The sequence below is a fragment of the Falco peregrinus genome, chromosome 4, assembly GCF_023634155.1.
Source record: "Falco peregrinus isolate bFalPer1 chromosome 4, bFalPer1.pri, whole genome shotgun sequence".
In the NCBI taxonomy this organism is placed as follows: Eukaryota; Metazoa; Chordata; class Aves; order Falconiformes; family Falconidae; genus Falco; species Falco peregrinus.
In genome coordinates, this window is record NC_073724.1 from 1,023,143 (window position 1) to 1,042,610 (window position 19,468).

General features: G+C 36.7%; 1 protein-coding gene across 1 annotated transcript in view; it reads right to left on the reverse strand.

Annotated features, from left to right (window-relative positions):
• Positions 1–19,468, reverse strand: part of ABI3BP (ABI family member 3 binding protein) — a 166,127-nt gene that overhangs the window by 29,153 nt on the left and 117,506 nt on the right. Inside the window, 10 exon segments of the mRNA XM_055802732.1 lie at positions 486–569; positions 3,292–3,402; positions 8,138–8,233; positions 13,753–13,827; positions 14,201–14,266; positions 15,401–15,475; positions 15,971–16,045; positions 17,647–17,721; positions 18,200–18,274; positions 18,922–18,996. Coding sequence (XP_055658707.1) covers positions 486–569; positions 3,292–3,402; positions 8,138–8,233; positions 13,753–13,827; positions 14,201–14,266; positions 15,401–15,475; positions 15,971–16,045; positions 17,647–17,721; positions 18,200–18,274; positions 18,922–18,996 — 807 coding nt within the window.

Genomic DNA, 19,468 nt, shown 5'->3' on the forward strand with positions numbered 1-19,468 from the left:
AATAATTTTTTTCTATTTAAATTGTGGCAGTTTCATCAGATAGCTGGGAGGATATCAACACCATGTTGAGAACTATCAGTCACTATCAAAAATAATTTGAATTTATCAGCATGCAAAAAGAAATGTTTAGGAAAAAATTGCCGTTTCTACTCCTTTCACAGATTTAAAGTAGCCACTGAATAGTATTGAAAGCATACTAAGCATGCATTGATTTCTAGGAAGATGGAAGGGATGTCATGTTCTCATTTACCAAGGTATGTTATCAGAAAACAAACAGATAAATTCAGTCAAGTTAGAGAAGTCGTAAAGTGGCATAAAGGAAATCAGAATCACCCCAGACAGACTACTTTCTATATTAAATATAAAATCCATTGATATAGTTCAGGGAAGGGAAGCAAAAGAAAAAAGGAAACCTTTATGTTAATGAAAAAAAAAAAAAAAGGAAAGAAAAAAAAAGAAACCAGAACTGTTTTTAGTATGCTTACTATAATACTCTGGAGTTGCAAAAGCTGTTGGTGTCTTGTATGATGTTCCTGTCCTCACAGGTGTTGTTGGTCCAGCAGGTTTAGCTACAGTGACAGGAGGAGGAAATTGTGACAACAAGGCATTCACTCTTTAAAAAAGTGAAACAGCTTTCTGATTTTCTAAACAGAACTTAGATTTGTGACAACTGCCTCATGAAGCAAGTACTTCCATTTAAAATATGATATTCCCTCAAAACTTATACAACAGCTTCCAGCTGGACTTAGGAAAGTTCCAAGTTGTCCTTATTGCCAATATAAGCTTTTCCTGAAACACAGTAAGAAAATTCTTTCCTACTTGGAGATTGTCTTGGAGGACTTCAGTCAGCTAGACCATGGCCTGGTTTAATGCACAGAACCATCCTACACGGGCTGGTAAAAGGATGCCAAATGACCATAATTGACATTGCTGCTTCTCAAATAAAAGCATACATTTCTTCAGGAGTTGTAAAACAGAATAGCTGAAGTCAGCAACTGAAACTTGGGTTCTTCCTTCAAATATAGTTAAGGTCCTTTCATTTCTACTCTCAATACAGCATCTATACTAGCAAGGCTGCAGCTGGAACATGTACAACAATCAACACTTGGTCCTTAACCATGGTCTGCATTAAGAGTTTAACCACAGAACAGTACTGGAGTTTTTCCACTAAATGAAATGAAGATGCCCTTCAAATGAAGGTAAGAAGAACGCAACCAGAGTCCAACTTTTTCAACATTTATAATGCTACATGACCCAAGGGAAAAGCTGTCTTTCTGAATTGATCTATTCTGTAGTAGGCGCCATAAGTTTGAAGAGAAACTGAGTGATAGAGACAATATTACCTCCCATAATGAAATAGCTACTTTAGAAATTATTTTAGATTATGTGACATTGCTTTTATGCCCCAGCTGTTACTACCTAATTAAAAAAAAATAGTTTTCCAAGAGGCAAACTATCCATGGTGTGGGATGTCTTGATTGCTTTCAAAATAGCTGTAAAAGACAAGAACTCCATTCACAAAACACGCAGACACTCCTAGATAACCACTCCATGACTGGAATCAACCTCCAGAAGTCAAGAACTGTATAATACAGTTACCTTCCCCACATATATGACACAGAAGAACATGATGACTGAGGGCAGAACTCAGGTGAACCAAATTTAAAACAACAAAAATCCCTACTTTCCATTAAATTCTTTAATAAAGTGGAAATTTATTAAGATTCTCACTAAAGTCCAGTTTCACAAAGGTTCTGGAACACTCTTCTTTCCTTTTTTTTCTATTCAGGAGACTTTAAATGTCTGCATAGAAACATCCCCATAACACTCATCCACTGGACAAGTAAGAAAGATGCAAGTAAGGAATTAATCACAGTGTTAATGAGAAAGAGAAACAGGACAGAATTATGAAAGGGAAAATCCAAGAACACCAAGGCAAATTTTTCCTGTTAGTACTGTGGAACAGTCTCTCCAGGGAACCAGAAGAAACTCAATTGTGATGTTTAAAACTAAGCTGGATAAAACACTAGGAAACACAGAAAAAGGAAAATCTGCTACTGGCCCCACAAGGAAGAACCAAATCATCTAACCAATTTATTCCATCTTGAATGCCTAGGAAGGTATGGTTAACTGCTGACTACCACATAACCTGGCCTCTAGCGTATGGAAAAAGTGTGAAATTTCAAAACAGTGGTAAATTAATTAGACAACGGAGAAAATTAGCCTAGACTTCATTACAAGCAAAAGAAAATGTATCAGGTCAACATATTTTTTTTGCTACAGCTTAAGACTGACAATGTCTTACATTCTGTTGTAGCTATTACAAAGGAAACACCACCAACCAACACAAGTATGGACACAACATTTCAGTCTTGGCTCTGCCATTGAGTAAATATACAGCTTGTTTCATACAGCTTGGAGATTCTTGCTTCTAACCTGCTGCACAAAATACTGAAGAATTATTTAGGTCTTTATTGCCTTAATAGCACACAAAGCCCCAAATAAAACAAACCAAAAAAGCCAACAGAAAATACAGCAGAGCCAAGACCTTTGTATTTCCAGCAAACTACAGAGAGTAATACCAAGAGGGAAGCTTTTTTCATGATGCTAAACATAATAAGGTGGTTTCTGTACGTGGAATAACATTAGCCTAAGGATCCTTACATACAATCTACAGACAAAAGATACATAAGGTTACTGAATTATCAGCTTCAGGATAAAACTGAAATAAAATAGGAAATGTGAAAGTTTTTGTGTGCTCTGACACTGATACTGTAGCACAGGAATGAAGCTAAACCCTTTGCCCGTGAAATAACTCAGCTTGCTCTACTTCCCAGTGCAGTTAAGTTTTCTGGGTGCCTATTAGCTCATTTGCAGTGGCTAATGGATGTTCCATATACACGGGACAGAATTTCTTTACAAATAATAAGTTGGGAGTATGCATTTAAGCATAATATTCAATATCTCCCATTTGACATGCACATTCAGTAACTGCAAATGCTATTAGTAGATGCAAAATGTTCTTAAGGTTGATCTTCTTAAAGGATGACTTGGATTATGCTATTTTGCTTTCAGCTCCCTTTCTAGGGATGATTTTGATAATTAGGTTAGGAAAATAAAAGCAAAATGGAGTTTATGTATGAAGACAAGGCCTGTATGTTCCAGAAGACTAGTTTCTACAGATATCACAGATTAAATATATCTATACTGTAAAATTCTCCTATGCCCTGCTAGTCAGTTCAGTATTACCTTACCCACACTAAAACGCGTATGCTGAAAAGGCTGAGATACCTGGACTCCCTGGTTTTCCAGTCACGGTGTTTGGAGGCAGGGGTTTTCTTCGCATTTGTGTAGGCTTGGCAGGAGGTATGGGAGGATGCTGAGGGCCAGGCGATGTAGTTACTGAATGACATTACAAGACAGCATTATTAATTATTTAACCTCAAGTTCCATAAAATCAGAAACCCATTACAAGTTATATTCTAACTTCTCAAACACTGTTTCATGTCTGATTTAGTATCACAAGCTGAGAGGTGAGTTTAAGAGCTGAAATGAACTGTATTTCAGCCTTAAATTCTTCAGAAAGTGTGTGCCATGGAGTTTTAAACCAAGTTTACCTGAAAAAATGGAGCTCTCTTGGGATTTTGTACGAGTCTTTCAGTGATTCATTTTCTGTGTAGTTACTCATTTCTGTCAACGGTAATTTTTTGGCAGCCAAGAGGATACTTCTTCCCACGATAAACACTCTCCCAGTGTACCTGGAAACATCTTCAGTATCCTACCCACAAAATTTCTAATCTTTTGTACTTTCTAACGGATGCGCTGGTCACCCTCAGCTCAAAGCAAAAGATGTAACAAAAGGGAAATTATCATTAGGGACACATGACTCTATGCCGTTCAAAAGTAAGAAATGAAAAAAAGTCACCATGTGCTGACATGGCTAGAGACAGCTGTTGTGTTGGAAACTCCTGAAGCACCCAGCTAGGTTGTTGCAATGAGCAGTTCCAGCCAATACCTAGTAAATTTATCTGGTAAAGGTCCTTCGACAGTGAAGTCTGAAAGGACAGCCTAAGCTTCTTAATTCATACTCACAAAACATTTTACTGTATTTTCCAGGCAATTATAAAGGATTTTATTATGAAAAGGAAAGACGAAGGAAAAGATTTTTGTTCCACTGTTCACCTTTGCACTTCATTCCTTAAGAAAAAAACCCAGCAGATATGTGCAACACATTTATGTAACAAAAGACTTTTTGTACTTAACAAGGGAAAATCTTCAAGAATAATATAATTCTTATAATGCTGCCAATGTCAACAAATGTGCAAGTTGCCTGATACTGAGTTACTGGCTATACAGAGTGCCTTGGGCCCTACATATCAGACCTTAACTCACCCTATAAATAGAGTGACTGTGGGTGAGAAGGGAGCAGATCCAAAGACACATTTGGGAAAGCCTTTTTAGAAATACAACAATCAAATAGGAACATCTCCATCTTTCTCTGCTCCCTTTTCCTTTTGGACTTTTGCAGTCACTTATAAAACAGATTTTTTTTTAAAATCCCTCAGACCAAGACAGGAAATAATACTCTATCTAACTCAGGAAGACGTAATGGTTTTGAAAATAGCACTTGTAGGTTTCATATTCATTCTTAATCCCTAGATGGAGATGAAAAAATATGCCTAAGGACCTGAAAAAGGAGAATACATTTTTGTATGTATAAGTCATCATACCCTAGATATTACTACATGTAGCATCCATGACTCATTTCCCCCTTACCCATGTTTAGGGAATGGGATTGTCCGAGATATTTACGGAGTAAAAACATGCAAGTATTGACTCATCAATGATTTCCATTGTATCTTCTGAACAACACAACCACAACAGTTACATGCGAGTCAAAACATCCCATTCAGTGCACTGTGTCAAGGCAAATCTACTGTAGTGCACTCTGGAAAACCAAGAATCCCTACTCTTCTCTTCTACTATTACCACAATGATTAGGGTGATGGTCTATGATGCTACCAAATCTCATTAACAGTGTGGAGACTGAGCCTGTAAACAGGACACACAATAGTATTTAGGGATTTTGTGATAGCATAGATTTTTGTGAAGACAGTGGCATGGTGAATTATTAGGATTTATTTAATCACAGGAGTTCTTTGTGGACCACAAATATATTTCATTGAGTCTGTCACTCTTCATGAAAAAGGAGGGTGTGCAGCCTCTTAGGACAGACTCTTAACATATCAAGCTTAATTCTTGTATGCTAACCTATCTTTTTCATTTCTCGTAAGTAGCATAAATGTAATTTTTTCAGTTAACACACACTTTTTCAGAAAAAGTAAATGTATTTAAAAGCAAATACTGGCTAAGTTATAGCAACACCTGATTAATCAGCCTCACTTCTTTGCCTGGTAAGATCATGGAAGATCCTCCTGGAAGCGATGTCAAGGCATACAGATGCCAGGGATGTGATTAGAGACAGCCAGCATGGCTTCACAGGGGCAAATCATGCCTGACTAATCTGGCAGCCTTCTACGATGGAGTGACTGCGTTGGTCGGTAAGGAAAGAGCAACGGATGTCACCTATCTTGACTTCTGCAAGGCCTTTGACACAGTCCCATGCAACAACCTTATGGCTAAATTGGAGAGATGGCTTTGATGGATGGAATATTCAATGGAAAAGGAATTGCCTAGGCAGCCCTATATAAAGACTTGCTGTCAATGGTTCTACGTCCAAACGTGGATCAGTAACAACTAGTGTCCCTCGGGGGTCTGTATTGGGACCAGTACCATTCAAAATCTTTACTGATGACACAGAGAGTGGGATTGAGTGCACCCTCAGCAAATTTGCGGATGACACCAAGCTGAATGGTGCAGCTGATACACTTGAGGGAAGGGACGCCACCAAGAGGGACCCTGACAGGCTGGAGAAGTGGGCCAATGCAAAGCTCATTAAGTTCAACAAAGCCAAGTGCAAGGTCTGCACCTGGGTCAGGGCAAATACCAGCCTCAGTACAGGATAGATGACAGGTGGATTCAGCACAACCCTGCAGAGAAGGAGTTGGGGATATTGGTAGAGGAAAAATTAGATACAAGCCAGCAATGTCTGCTTGCAGCCCAGAAAGCCAATGGTATCCTGGGCTGCCTCCAAAGTGCTGCCAGCAGGTTGAGGGAGGGGATTCTGCCCCTCTATTCTGCTCTCCCAAGACCTCACCTGGAGTACTGCACCCAGTTCTGGAGTCTGCAGCACAAGACAGACAGGAACCTGTTGGAGCGAGTCCAGAAGATGCTCAGAGAGCTGGAGCACCTCTCCTATGAAGACAGGCCAAGACAGTTTGGGTTGTTCAGCCTGGAGAAGGCTCCAGGGAGACCTTGTTACAATATTCAGTACTTAAAGGGAGCTTATAAGAGAAATGGAGAGAGACTTTTTACCAGGGCCTGTAGGGAAACGACAAGGGATAATAGTTTTAAGCTGAAAGAGGACAGATTTAGATTAAATATAAGGAAGAAATTCTTTACTGTGAGGGTGGTGAGACACTGACGCAGGCTGCTCAGAGAACCTGTGGATTCCCCCTCTCTGGAAGTGTTCAAGGCCAGGTTGGACAGGGCTTTGAGCAACCTGGTCTAGTGAAAGATGTCCCTGCCCATGGCAGGGGGATAGAACTACTTGATCTTTAAGGGTTCCTTTCAAATCAAACCATCCTATGATTCTATTATTCTGAATTTTGATATACATAGTAAAGCCTCATGAAGAGAGCTGAGATCACAGAAGTATACAAGAAAATTACAAAACAGTAGTACCTAATTTTACAGTCATACCCGAATGTCTTTTATGACTACAGTTCAAGGTATTGGTTTACTTCAAAGTTCTAAAAGCTTAACTTTAAACATCTAATGTCATAGGATGAGTAAAAGCAGATGCAGATGTTCCTTCAAATCTATGTGCAAAATAACCTTCCAGTCTCTGCAAATCACAAGCTGGATTTACTTAAGTACACACCACTGCCTGGCTTTCAGCTACTAAAAATGCAGAGCACCATCCTTGTTTTCAGCTTACAGTCTGAATCCAGCTACTGCTAATAGTATATCACACCGGACTTAATCTTTACAAAGTACAATCTTCAGATTGAATGAACTTTAAAAAGATAAAACATCAGAACTGAGCTGTCAAGATAGACTCTTGTCTCTGTGCAGGTAAATTAGGTGCAAAGGAAATTCAGAAGAGATTAGGAGCAAACAGCGGTTTATAAACTAGAGACATATCTTTGTATCTGTGTTTTTAAATGTAATAACATGATTCCAAGGGAAAATGTAACCAAAAAGAGCAGCTGCAGCTGAATAGTAAATGCAAGGGTAAAACCAAAAAGATTTTATTTTCAGTCAGGTTTTCTGACAGTAAAAAAAGCACAGCTAAAACAAGCTCCATTCTTGGTCATGCTTATGAAACAAATCCTCTATATGTAAAGTGTTTACATGTTTGTGTGTACACATGTGGCATGCAAACACACTCTATACTACAACTTCTGAGTTGAAACTGAAAATTTCTAAAAAGCTGACTAGAAACGTGAAATACACAAAGTTTATTTTTGAAGGCTTATTTTGGGAGCTGTTTTTCAGCAAAAATATTTTGAAAATATTGAAAAAAATTTGAAAATACGACTGCAACACTTGCAAGAAAAGTAAAACTGACAAGCCTGGTAAAGCACACGTAAAAAACCTTGTAACCTTATTTACTCCACATTATTATTTTGCTTCAAGCCTAATGTTCTAATTTTCCCAACAATCCTGATATTCAACAAAACTTTCTGATAAATCATTCACTGTATTCTCCCTTGCTATGTAGAAACTATTAGTATGAAAAAATCAGTGTTTACAGTATTGTGGCTGTTTGACCATCAGGATACAAACTGGTAGAGGTCATTTTTAATACACGACGTATGTTGTTGACTAAGTAGTGACTACAAAATATTCTCACTTTTGTCACTTTTAGTAGCATCCTGAAGCCAGGAGAAGGTGTATTGATGAGAATGAATAAGAATTATTTTCTCTTCTTAGTGGAGGTATAGGAAAGATGGTGTTTTTATTTTTCATCACTGTTAACATTTGCTATACTGCCTTCTTTTATTAATCTTACCAGAAATTGGCTTTTCCCAGGTATCACTATATTCCAAAGGTTTTTCCACATCCACACCAATTTGGCTGGCAATATCCTCAGGTGTATATACATCATCTGTGAAACAAAGGAAATGAACTAAGTATCTACAGTGCAGCACCAAGTCACAGAATACTTGTATATCGCATACATTCAAACTCTAGATAACATTAATTGCTAAACTAGCACATATGGCCCACATTTGTTTTTACTGATAACTTAGTAATATCCTTTATCTTCCTATTCAAGTAAGTAGAAAGTGATCTGGGTCTAGTGAGCCTGCAATTTAATTTTAAACTTTCCTTGAGAAAAGTGTATTTTGAAAGAGAGAGTTAATAAGATTAAGAGATAACATGAGTTAAACCAAGATTATATGTGGAAAGATGAGTACAGAGAACATTCTAGTTTTTCAGTAGACAGAATACAATGTCCATCGATTCTGGGAAAGGGCAAAGTCTTTGTCCCCAGAATAAGATCCTCAGTTATCCTCCAAATTGAATGGCTAGAGCAATTCTGAACCAAACATATACCGTATTTGGCATACTGGAGGCAAAGTGTACATAAAATTCAGTTTGTATATAAAAGAAAGTCCTACTTAAAAGTTATATAAACACATTAAAAAAACCCTGAAGTAAATGGCATTAAAAAGATCAACACAATTACTCCTAGTATAGAACAACTGCTTCACATGCTGGTATTTATAGGACAGCTAGACTGTTAAATTAATATGCTTTCCCTATGTGAAACAAGTATATTTACTTTATAAAAGTTCTATATATGGTAGAGTGTGAAGATCCATTGCGATTTCATCATGGGAAAAACAAAAAAATACTTGTTTTCATGACATAATAAAACCCCTTGAAAGTTAATGTATTTTAAAAAAAACTTTAAAATTCTAAAAAAAATAATAATTCTCAATATTGAATTAATTATGAAATTCCAACTCTAGTCCAACATGATCTAAACACTCCAGCCAAAAATTTCATGGTTTATTATCTGGTACTCAGTTTGCTTTGAGATTAAGATAGTATTTTAACAGTATGAAGCAGATAATTTTTCAATTATTTTACTAATTGGCCATTCTTGCTAGGCATACCTTAGGCATCCACAGTGCACAGTATGGATACATTAAATGATTTTCTTAAGATTAGTGAGGCTTGCAGTAAGCTGGGAACAGGACACAGGTCATCTGGTCCCTGTGACGAAAATTTCTAAACACACTAGGTGCCTTTGTATAACTGCAATATGTCTTCAGGTAACTGAAGTGGTTAATTACATCTTCAGATACACAAAGCGCCAAAGTGCTAATCAATGTTTCCTGTGGATGGTGTTCAAGGAAGAAGAGGCATGAGAAGATCAGCATCAGCTTTAAAAAGAAAAATGATCTTGTACACCATGGGTCATAGTCAGAGTATATTTAGCTTCTTAACTTCATCTTACAATAAACACATCAACAAAACATACAGCACATTGACTAAATCATACTAAATCACCCAAGTATCCGTTACAAGTCTAATTTAATTTTGCATCTTACAGTGTCTACAGGAAAGCCTACCTCTGTTCTGCTCCTTACAATCTAATTTAGATTCACAATCTTTTCTGAGTTACATCAGCTAGGAATGAAGAAATATTGTATACATTCTAGAGGGAAGTAGTAATTTTTTTTACCACCACCACCCCTGCGCTCCCCTGAAACTTGCACTGCTATTTTGCCATTAGTAAAGTAGTAATGAAAAATAAGTCAAAGTTTCAGCAAAAAAGCTTATCAAACCACACCACCTCCCTGTTGACAAAAATCTCCTTGTCTTCTTCTTGAATATTTCAATGCACTTTAAAGTTACATAAATGTTAGTGTTTTCAGACAAGGCTACCAAAGAGCTTGCATCACCATAGCATTTGCCTTATGCTAGCTAACATAACTTACTTATTTTAAGCATTTAGACTTACCATGTTCATCCAAACTTAACAGAACTGAGAATAGATGTATTACTTGCATGTGTGTTTGTGTCTTCTTTTACTTCTATCTTTTTTCCTTGAAATATTAATTGGACCTGGAACACCTTAAAACTAACCACTGCATCTTTAATAGCAGGAATACCTTAGAAGGGTGGCCCATTTTAAGAGAACACCTGGAAAAAGAGCCCTTGATAAAACAAACTGAAATACTTTAACGCTTGAGCTTTTCTAGAACTTGGTTATACACCCACAGTTTCAAAAATAAAAAGAAAATAGAAGGCAAAATTAATGGCCATTGTATAATGAAAGCCAACTACCGCTTTCTTTCACAAGGGAAATGGAAATGTTGCTCTGTTTGTTTGGTGAAGGTTGTCTGGAAGCTTAACAGATCAGGAGCAGTTTTTAAATGGTTAGGATTAAATAAAAAAAACAAACTCCAAAATAAACCACAACTAAGAGAAGTTATAAACACTAAGACAAATACAAAAAGCCATCTCAATAAAATGAAATTCTAGAGAAAATGGCTAAAAAAAAGCAGAAAATTAAAAGGAATGTTAGTCATGAGGAGGTAATCCCTGCCTCTCTCCCCCAGTCCAGTTTACCACCTGGCACCACAGTTAGCCAGGAGACTGAGAAGCCTGTCAGGAAACCAGCTGCAACCCCACGTGCTGCTGCTGGAAAAACCAAATCCCACTACTTATCATCTGGGCGTGCAGCTGCCGGGCACACTGCACGGGGTGAAACATCTTTGCGCTGAGGCTAATGAGCATAGTCAGGAAGAACTGGAGTACATTCCAAAGCAGTGCCAGCCCAGCAAGGAATTAAAAGATCCATACTGCTCTTCAAACAACAGAGTGCCCACGGCTCTTCAGTAAATGTGCTCTTCTTCAGATAAAGAAAAAAATATGTAACATCTAAAGGTAAGCCTGAAAACATACTGTTCCTTACAGTCCAATTAAGGATTCTGATCAGCTTAGATCAGAAATTAAGGATTCTGGTAAGCTAACTACAGAAAACAACAGATCATTTTCATAACGGCAGATATAAACTTCCCCAACCCCCAAAATCATCTGGATACCTTGAAGTATTATCATTTCTCTAAGATGTCACCTCCTGAAAAGAAACGTTTTGATTTCGCTTAGCTGGGAAGATTCAGATTTATCTTTTCTGTCTTTTCTGCAGACTTAGGAGTTCTCTTTGCAATATGTTATTGCACATTGCTTGGGAGAGATACGGAAGATTTCTTCAATTGATTACCTGAACTCGCTTGTGCAAAATTGTTTTTGTAAGCACAGACAGCCTGGCAGGCTCAGACACTGCATTTGCATATGTCACAAAAATGTGACATACCTGCCTTACAGAACACTTGGGATTTTACTTACTGGTCATTAACGAAGGTACAGACTGAAAAGTTGTGAAAAGCTGCAGTCCTCTTTCAACCTGTCACGAACATACCAAACTCACTGGTGATTTCTCTACACTTCTGAGCAGAGAGGTGCAGACTCAGAAAGATACCAACGAGTTGCTACATCAGCAGGGTTGGGGGCACAAAGAACGGACAGCAGGCAGTAAATACCAGCTCTTCCTTAGTGCTGTGGACACCAGGTTTAGTTTATAAGGGCTCATTTGGCAGGACACAAAATCTAGGTAACACACATATTCAGGATGGTTCTATAACTTAAAGAAGAAAGACTTCTGTAACTGAGCAATGGAAAATACTACTAGAAGTATTGTCTTCCGGAAGAATTCTAAAAGAAGGTACTTATTCACCTGTGAGTACACATAGCATGTGCAGCAAGGTAATAGACTTGTGACGATTTTTGATATCATCTACCACACCAAAGCTCTAGATCTTCCTGGCAACTGGAACTACTATAAAGACATGGAAATAATGACAACTATCGGGCACTCCAACAGGAGCATTTAAAATAAGATTGCTTGAAACAATACTTTGTCAGTCACCTAAAACAGTGTTAAGCACAACAAACTGCATGTAACAATTTACATGTCTACTATTATCTACTGTTATGCTTATACTGCTGATTTCCTTACCAGGCATTTTTTTTTTTTTCTTCTGTTTAATCTACAGATACCTCAGCCAAGGTTACTGCTATATGAGAGAAGGGAAAAGCTTAACATACTGTCTAACATATGTATTTATGCATAATTTCAGAATGTGATTTCAAAAGCCACTTACTCCTGGAGACCTGTGCATATTCTGCCTGTTTTGGAAATCAGACATTAGGCAGCTCGCTCACAAGGATACTGCCAACACAACTGAAGAACAAAACTTCCTGACCCGCAACTACTGCCACTGGTCATTTAATACTGTCTGTCTCTGATAGTCCTGGAATTTGATGGGCTCTTTTCACCTGCCAGAAGGACTATAATGAGTCAAAGAGCACAGATCTCTAATGAAGGCGTCCACTCTGTATGTAATACAGAAGAGTATGCCATGTTCTGAACAGGCTATTTTTAATTAATTTTAAATATACAACCATCTCTTTTGAGGTTTTGCCACTTCGAAAAACATGGTGGGCTTCTCAAAATTGTGTGCAGGCATAAATAGCTCAAATCATACTAAAAAGTCAACAACAGGTATTCAATGGCCAAAGGTACTTTGGAAATCCCAGTACAGAGAAATATTACACAGACAAAAAAAGGAATGCATAGAGCAGATGGTATATTACTCAGGTTATCCTAACCTGGCTAGAACAGAGCAACAGTATGGGACACAGTAGCACTGTTAGCAGTGGATGAACAGCCAAGTTTGCTTTGAAGATGTGCATTATTTATTTATTTAAATTGTTTATTATTTTAAACTTGCGTTATAGATGAAGAGTCCTAAAAGTCTGTATTTAATTAACCAATGGCTATATTTTTTAAAAAAAAGATAATGGCTGTATTTTTTTTAAAAAAAGGTATTCGTAGTAACATAATAAATTCATGCTTTATTAAATTTTTAAAACAATGATTCTTTATCCATTAGCACTGACAACATTATTTTGATTGGATGGAAAAACAAGGTACAATTGAAAAAGGATTTATCATAAATGATTCTTCCCCCAGCCAACCCAAAATTTCGAGTAAATCTTTGTGGCTAGGGGTGTATGTTATCTCGGTGTGTAAGAATGTGTGAGTTGAAGTGACAGTTCTCACCCTTCTCTATCATCCATCAACTTCCTTGGTGCTGAAGTATGCAAGCCTGAACAGCACATAGTCCGAATGTGAGCAGGTCCAACATGAACACACCACATGCATAGCTAGTAGCTAGCAAGATACCTGGTTTTAAGGCTTTCTTACCAAGCCTTCTGACTTGAACTTAAACAATTGGGTAACCCTTTTCAGCAAAGTGTTTTCCAGCAATTATTCTGGACCTATCATCTAGAAAACAGCAGTAAACAGTAGCCACATAATTTTGTATCTGCAAGTTTACACTGACTGAGTGTCAATATCAGTCATACTGACAGTCAGGAATTATATAACTTGACCAGTAGCAGCAATTACACACAGCATTCTGAGGAATTAACTTCTATAATCAAGTACAATGAAATATTTTGCAGGGCTCAAGATGATTTGAAGAAGTCACAAGCCTGTCTTCTACTGGTAATTTTAAACAAATGCCAAAACTGCAGCTCTACCTGCTGTTGGTGCAATCCACTTTGGCAGTCCAGGTGCTTTTGTTCTAGCTGGTGCTAGTGTGGTTTTACTAAGAGCTGGGAAAGAGTTTAACAAGAAAAAAGAAGAAAAAAGGAAAAAAAAAAAGAGAAAAAAAGAAGAATAAAAGAAGAAAAAAGACGAAAAAAAAAAAAACAAAGAAAAAAAAATGTTCCATGAAAAGAAAACCCAACAGACTTTTATGTGATGCCAAAAATTCCACATTAGAGATGGAAAAGTAACATTTGCTGCAATGATACACACAGCTTTGGTTTCTTTCTTTTCTGATTTGGAAAAGCTTTACCTCTAGACTAATTAATTTAAAGAAAAATACCCCTTTTTTTCAGCAACACTTAAAATTCCACTGAGAATAGGTGAAATTAATTAATTCATTATCTCCTCCCCGTCCCAAACTGAATAAACAATTATTACCAGGTCTGGTCTGTGATTTATCAGATGGCTTTGGTCTTGCAGAAGTGAGACGTGTTTTATGAGGTGCTACAAGAAATAAGGTTCAGTTTAAATGCTATGTGTAAAAGGAACACAAATAGTGCAGTGTAATTTGCCAGAAAAATGGTCCATGCACCAATGTGATACAGCAAAATGGACATATGAGAATTCTATGAGTTCCAATCCAAAATGCACACTGAGAATGGTAGTTTCTTTAGTGGTCAGATGACTCCATCATGCAGTCTGACCAGTTACATTCATGTTTAGGTTTAGGAAAAGATATAAAATATTTACAGCCAGTTACCCAACTGTATATAGATACAGAGTTAGCTCTGCAAGGTATCCATGGCCTTAAGACATTTAATTAGGTTCTGTAAAAAACAAACAAACAAACAAAAAACCTCAAAATAAAACACCAAACCGAACACTGCCCAAATCAAATATTCAGATTAAAAACATGAAACATTGAAATACTGGAGAGAAAACAACTGGAAGCATTCAATGCAGACACTGTGTAGGGCTGCTGAAGCATACTGTCATCATCAAGGCTAAAATCAGAAGCCTTCAACCTTTTCTTATTGTTGCCTTTCCCTTGCCAAATAGTTTTGATATTTCAGTTGTTAGAGAATCTATGTGAATCACACTGCAAGCTGAAAGCATAAGCAGTAGTCACTGTTACCTTGTGCTGAATTATCAACCTCTATAACTCATTTTTTAAATAAATAGACCTAGCTATTTGATATTAATAACCATTCTACCCACAACACTTAATCCAGGCTCTCTGGAATGTCAGAGAAAATACTTATGCAGGAAAGAACGTATTACTCAGTTTTGACATCTACATTTGGGAAACGTTTTACAGATTTAGATTTAGTATTTTATAGTCAAGAGGTAGAAGTCAGTTACATTTATGTTTGCAACACTATACATCTGAGGATCCAATACACAGCATAATACTGTTTAAAAGCTTCATATAATCTTTGAGGCAATGCTGATTCAGCCTTGATTTTCAGAGCAATGAACAAAAATCGTTTGATAAGGGGAAAAATAAATATTCATGTGATATATTTTAAATAGTTTTAAAGGTAATAAGGAATAGATCATTAAACCTTAAACCGTACTGATTTTACTTAACCTCTACAGACTCTCAAAACAACAACTTAAGAAAATCCTAGTAATTACCTGTATGGAACCGTGGAATTTCAGTTGGTACTGCAGTTTTGGGCTTGGGTGAAATATGGTATGTTTCATTGGGAACTGAAAGTAAAGATATTATTGCTTATCAAATGCAAATTATTTCCTTTTAAACGTAAGATACCACAGGTGGAAGCGAAATTCAAACTGTCTTTGTGCAGACCATAAACAAAAAGAGCTGGTGCTAGACATCTGGCCTAAAATCATGCTTTTATACAGGTAAAAGACTTCTCTCGACTGGGAAGGACTGGGAAGATACATATCATTAGTAGGTCAGACAAAAGAAAAAAAAGATGATAAGGTAATGTCTTTTTAATATGTCTCCTCAGCCCTGTACATAAAGTACTTATTTCTAGAAAGAATTGCATGAAAGAAGAAATGGCTGGAAAATTAAAACCAGCAACATTTTGTATGTGCATTGGAAAGTGACTAACAATTGAACCTGACATAACAGAAATACCTCAATATATCTTTGATTAAAGCGTGAGTGTAGCCATATAGCAAAAGCAGAGAAAGTAAAGTTTTATGAAAAATAAACTGACATAATATTCTCATTACCCAAAGTCATTTTGGACCCATCAACAACATGAACTGTTATAAGGTTAATTGATCCCAGGTGTGTTGTCCTTGGAGCTAAAAGAAATAAAACATTGTTCTGTGAGAAGTGAAATTAAAGACGTTGGATTTCATTAAGGATCTGTGTCCTTTGTTTCCTACAAGCCCATCTACACATCTGCTAAGACAATTTTAGCAAACAGGAGACAGACACGTGTTCTGATTAGTCTGGATGTGTTTTCACACTGACAGCCAGACAATGCAACTATTCTGCTGGGCCCCCACCAACTCAGGACAAATGCCCCAGAGGTACAGTTCTGGCAGTCCTTGGTCTTTCTTACACTGGGTGTATTAATTTGCACTTCCCTAAAAAATTTTTTAAAACCTTGTAGTAACGTAGTTATCTTTCAGATGTTCTTCGCTCACTCAAATTTGATTGAATTTAGTGAAAGATATCCAAGTTACTGGATGAAAAGGAGAGAGTGGCAGTCAGAGCCACACACTACATGCCTCTCTGTCTTACAGAAATCAGGTTAAAATATGGAAGCTGGGAAGTAACCTACTTACTAGCATGAAGGGCAGTGGCTAAATAGTATCAAATTTTTTTAACAACTTTCCTAACAGTAGCTTATTTGCATATATATCATTATAATTATTTAAAATCTAAAAGGAAAAGAATAAACCTATAAATTCTGTTCTCTGAAATTCTTTGCCTAAAACTAACTTTGTAGTGGTACCAAAGCATGGCACTTGTTAACTGACATGATTGGAAATAGCTCTTATTCAACCAAGACTTAGGATCTAACTTGGTTACTTAACAGAAAGCCTTTCAAAATAAGGCCTTTAGAAAATAAATCTTTTTCCTGGACTGTTCAGTTCCATTTTCACAGTAATATCTATGTACAGTTCTTGAATTACTAGCGTCTCTGCTTAAATTCTTTTCAGCTATATAAAAACGGGCTAGAAGTCTAAGGGAAAAAACGGGGGAAATGATAAAACCTATTCATTAACTTATTTTCTAAAACTAAGGCGATTAGATCAGAGTAAGAAAGATGAGGAGCTGCTCTTTTTTAAAACCATGTTGTCACCCCTGCTCTAACAATATTTTCTTGTCTAACCTTCCTACTTAGTAATTTTTAAGGAAATAGTTCACACCCAGGGTAAAGCTCAAGTATCATCATCCTTCAGTATAACTCTGCATCCATAAATCTACTGTAGGTACTGCAAAAATCACTGGTATGAAGATGTATCTATATCTTTAGCATCTAACTATCTTGGACTGAGATTCTGTAACCCAACTTTCAAAAGTACTTGAGAAACTGAAGCAAATATATTAGGGTAACACAATCCCTCAAAGAAAAGAGCTTAGTGAAGCTGGCTACAGTAGTACATATTTAATAAAATTAATCTAATACCTCACATTTTTAATGGCTATACCTACCAATTCAACAAACAGTTGTTAAAAACCCAACCATCTTCACTTCTGCCCTCCATGGAAGGAAACAGATGCATTTCTCAGGCATGCTTCTTGATATAATTTATTAACACGCTGAGCTGAATAATGATCCTAATTTCTGACTACATATGCACGTCCCATGACTGCAGTACAGAATGACAGCAGGAAGTGTAACTAAGGCAGTGCCACAATAACAGTTTGAAAGTTACAAACTTTAAATTACCAGGTTTGGTCTGTGGTATGTCTGGCCCGACAGATGTTTTGGGTTTGAAAGGAATAAGCAGTTTTTCTTTTGGAGCTGAAAGAAACAGAAAAAGATTATTATTGTATTCTTCTGGAGTCATGATCCAATGTCATATTTAGCCCACAGAAAATGCATGACTCAAATGCCTGAAAAAAAGACAATAACAATCCCATGGCTTTCTGGAACCTGAAACAAAATGATTAACCAAAATGCAGAAAAGTCCTAGCGCTGAGCTGTAGGGTAAGTTGAGTTAGTGACTAAAATTCTTGCTCTAAAAGAAAAATTACACCACTGAATTTGGTTGCAGGTCTGATAAATATAGGCTTCCGAACAGACATGAGCTGAAGGCTATTTCTGCTTTACTTCTAGAACCGAGACCCATCTGTATTAAGAATCATGCACATATGTAAGCAAAATGAAGGGTAGTGGAATGATGTTACACAAAATAACACACTGGAGCATGTTCTCTAGCTATTTCTCCTGTTATATAATTAAAAATACCTGTATTTTAACTTTAAGGAAAGTTATTTACCCATTGCTGCCCTTGAATACTCAACGGTAGTAGAAGATTTTGTAATAATTGGTTGTGGAGTTGTCTGATGTATTGCTGTTAAGGAGAAAATGTGAAGAATCTTAGAATATTAAACTGTAATAGAAACAAACTAGCATTTGCACTATTTCTAAAACTTTCAGAATTCCCCAAACTAAAGAGTAGCAGACTATCTTATAAATCAACTACTGACAGATACCACTATATTTCAATTAACTTACCCTATACATCCCTTCTATAACAAAAATGGCAAGAGATACAGCCCTGCACAACTATTTTGAAGACTACTTTGTTTCAGTATAGCACACAACGTGACTTGCTAACCGTACAAGCACATTGCAAAAGACTTCTGTCACATTTTATGGATTAAAAAAAAATACTTAGAAAAGAAGCATCTCTGAAGATTATCAGGAAGTACTCAGACAGAACTCTGTCTATCTAGCCAGTGACATTTGTCAACACCCACATTACTACATATGTAACAGAAAGAAGGAAAAGCCTTTCTGATGCTATACTACAAATCCTACTATTATTTTCAGTGTAGTTTTGGCATATGTTGGTTTGTTTTGACTGACTTAAGTGGAATGCATATGTTTCAGCACAAAACCAGCTAAGAATAATTCTGTTAAAAAGCACAAAACCTGGGGCTAAGGGAAAGAATGATTAAACACAAACACACAAAATGAAAAGAATGACTCCATTACCAGGTTTAGTGTGTGGCACTCTTGGTTTTTCAGATGTTTTTGGTTTGGTATGAATGAATTGTTTTTCAGTTGGAGCTGAAATCAAAACAAACAGCACCCAGAACAATAATTGAAAAAACACACTGCTTTCATAGTACAGAAGTATGATCTAATATGTAATAAGGCAAATTATGTAAGGGTAAAGGTGAAAATCAATCAGTTGGAATTCCTGCAATGAAAGGAAAACAAGTTAAATGGCCACTGACACAGACAGACTTACCAAAAATTATATATAAATTTGTGGCTCTGGATGAAGCAGTGAAGAATATAGTCTCAAATAGCATACAGAAAAGTAACAGGACAAAAATAGACTAGTAGCCTACAACTTCCACATCTGCCATACATGAGTATCTGAGGACAGGATCTATTTTTCATTCACCTTCCACCATTATCAGACTCGATTTATAAATTAACTTCTTTGTTCTTATGTGGGAACTAGTCAGTACTAAATACTGTTATCTTCATAATGTTCAGTTACAAATTCTTGCCATGGAGGAATCATTTATGG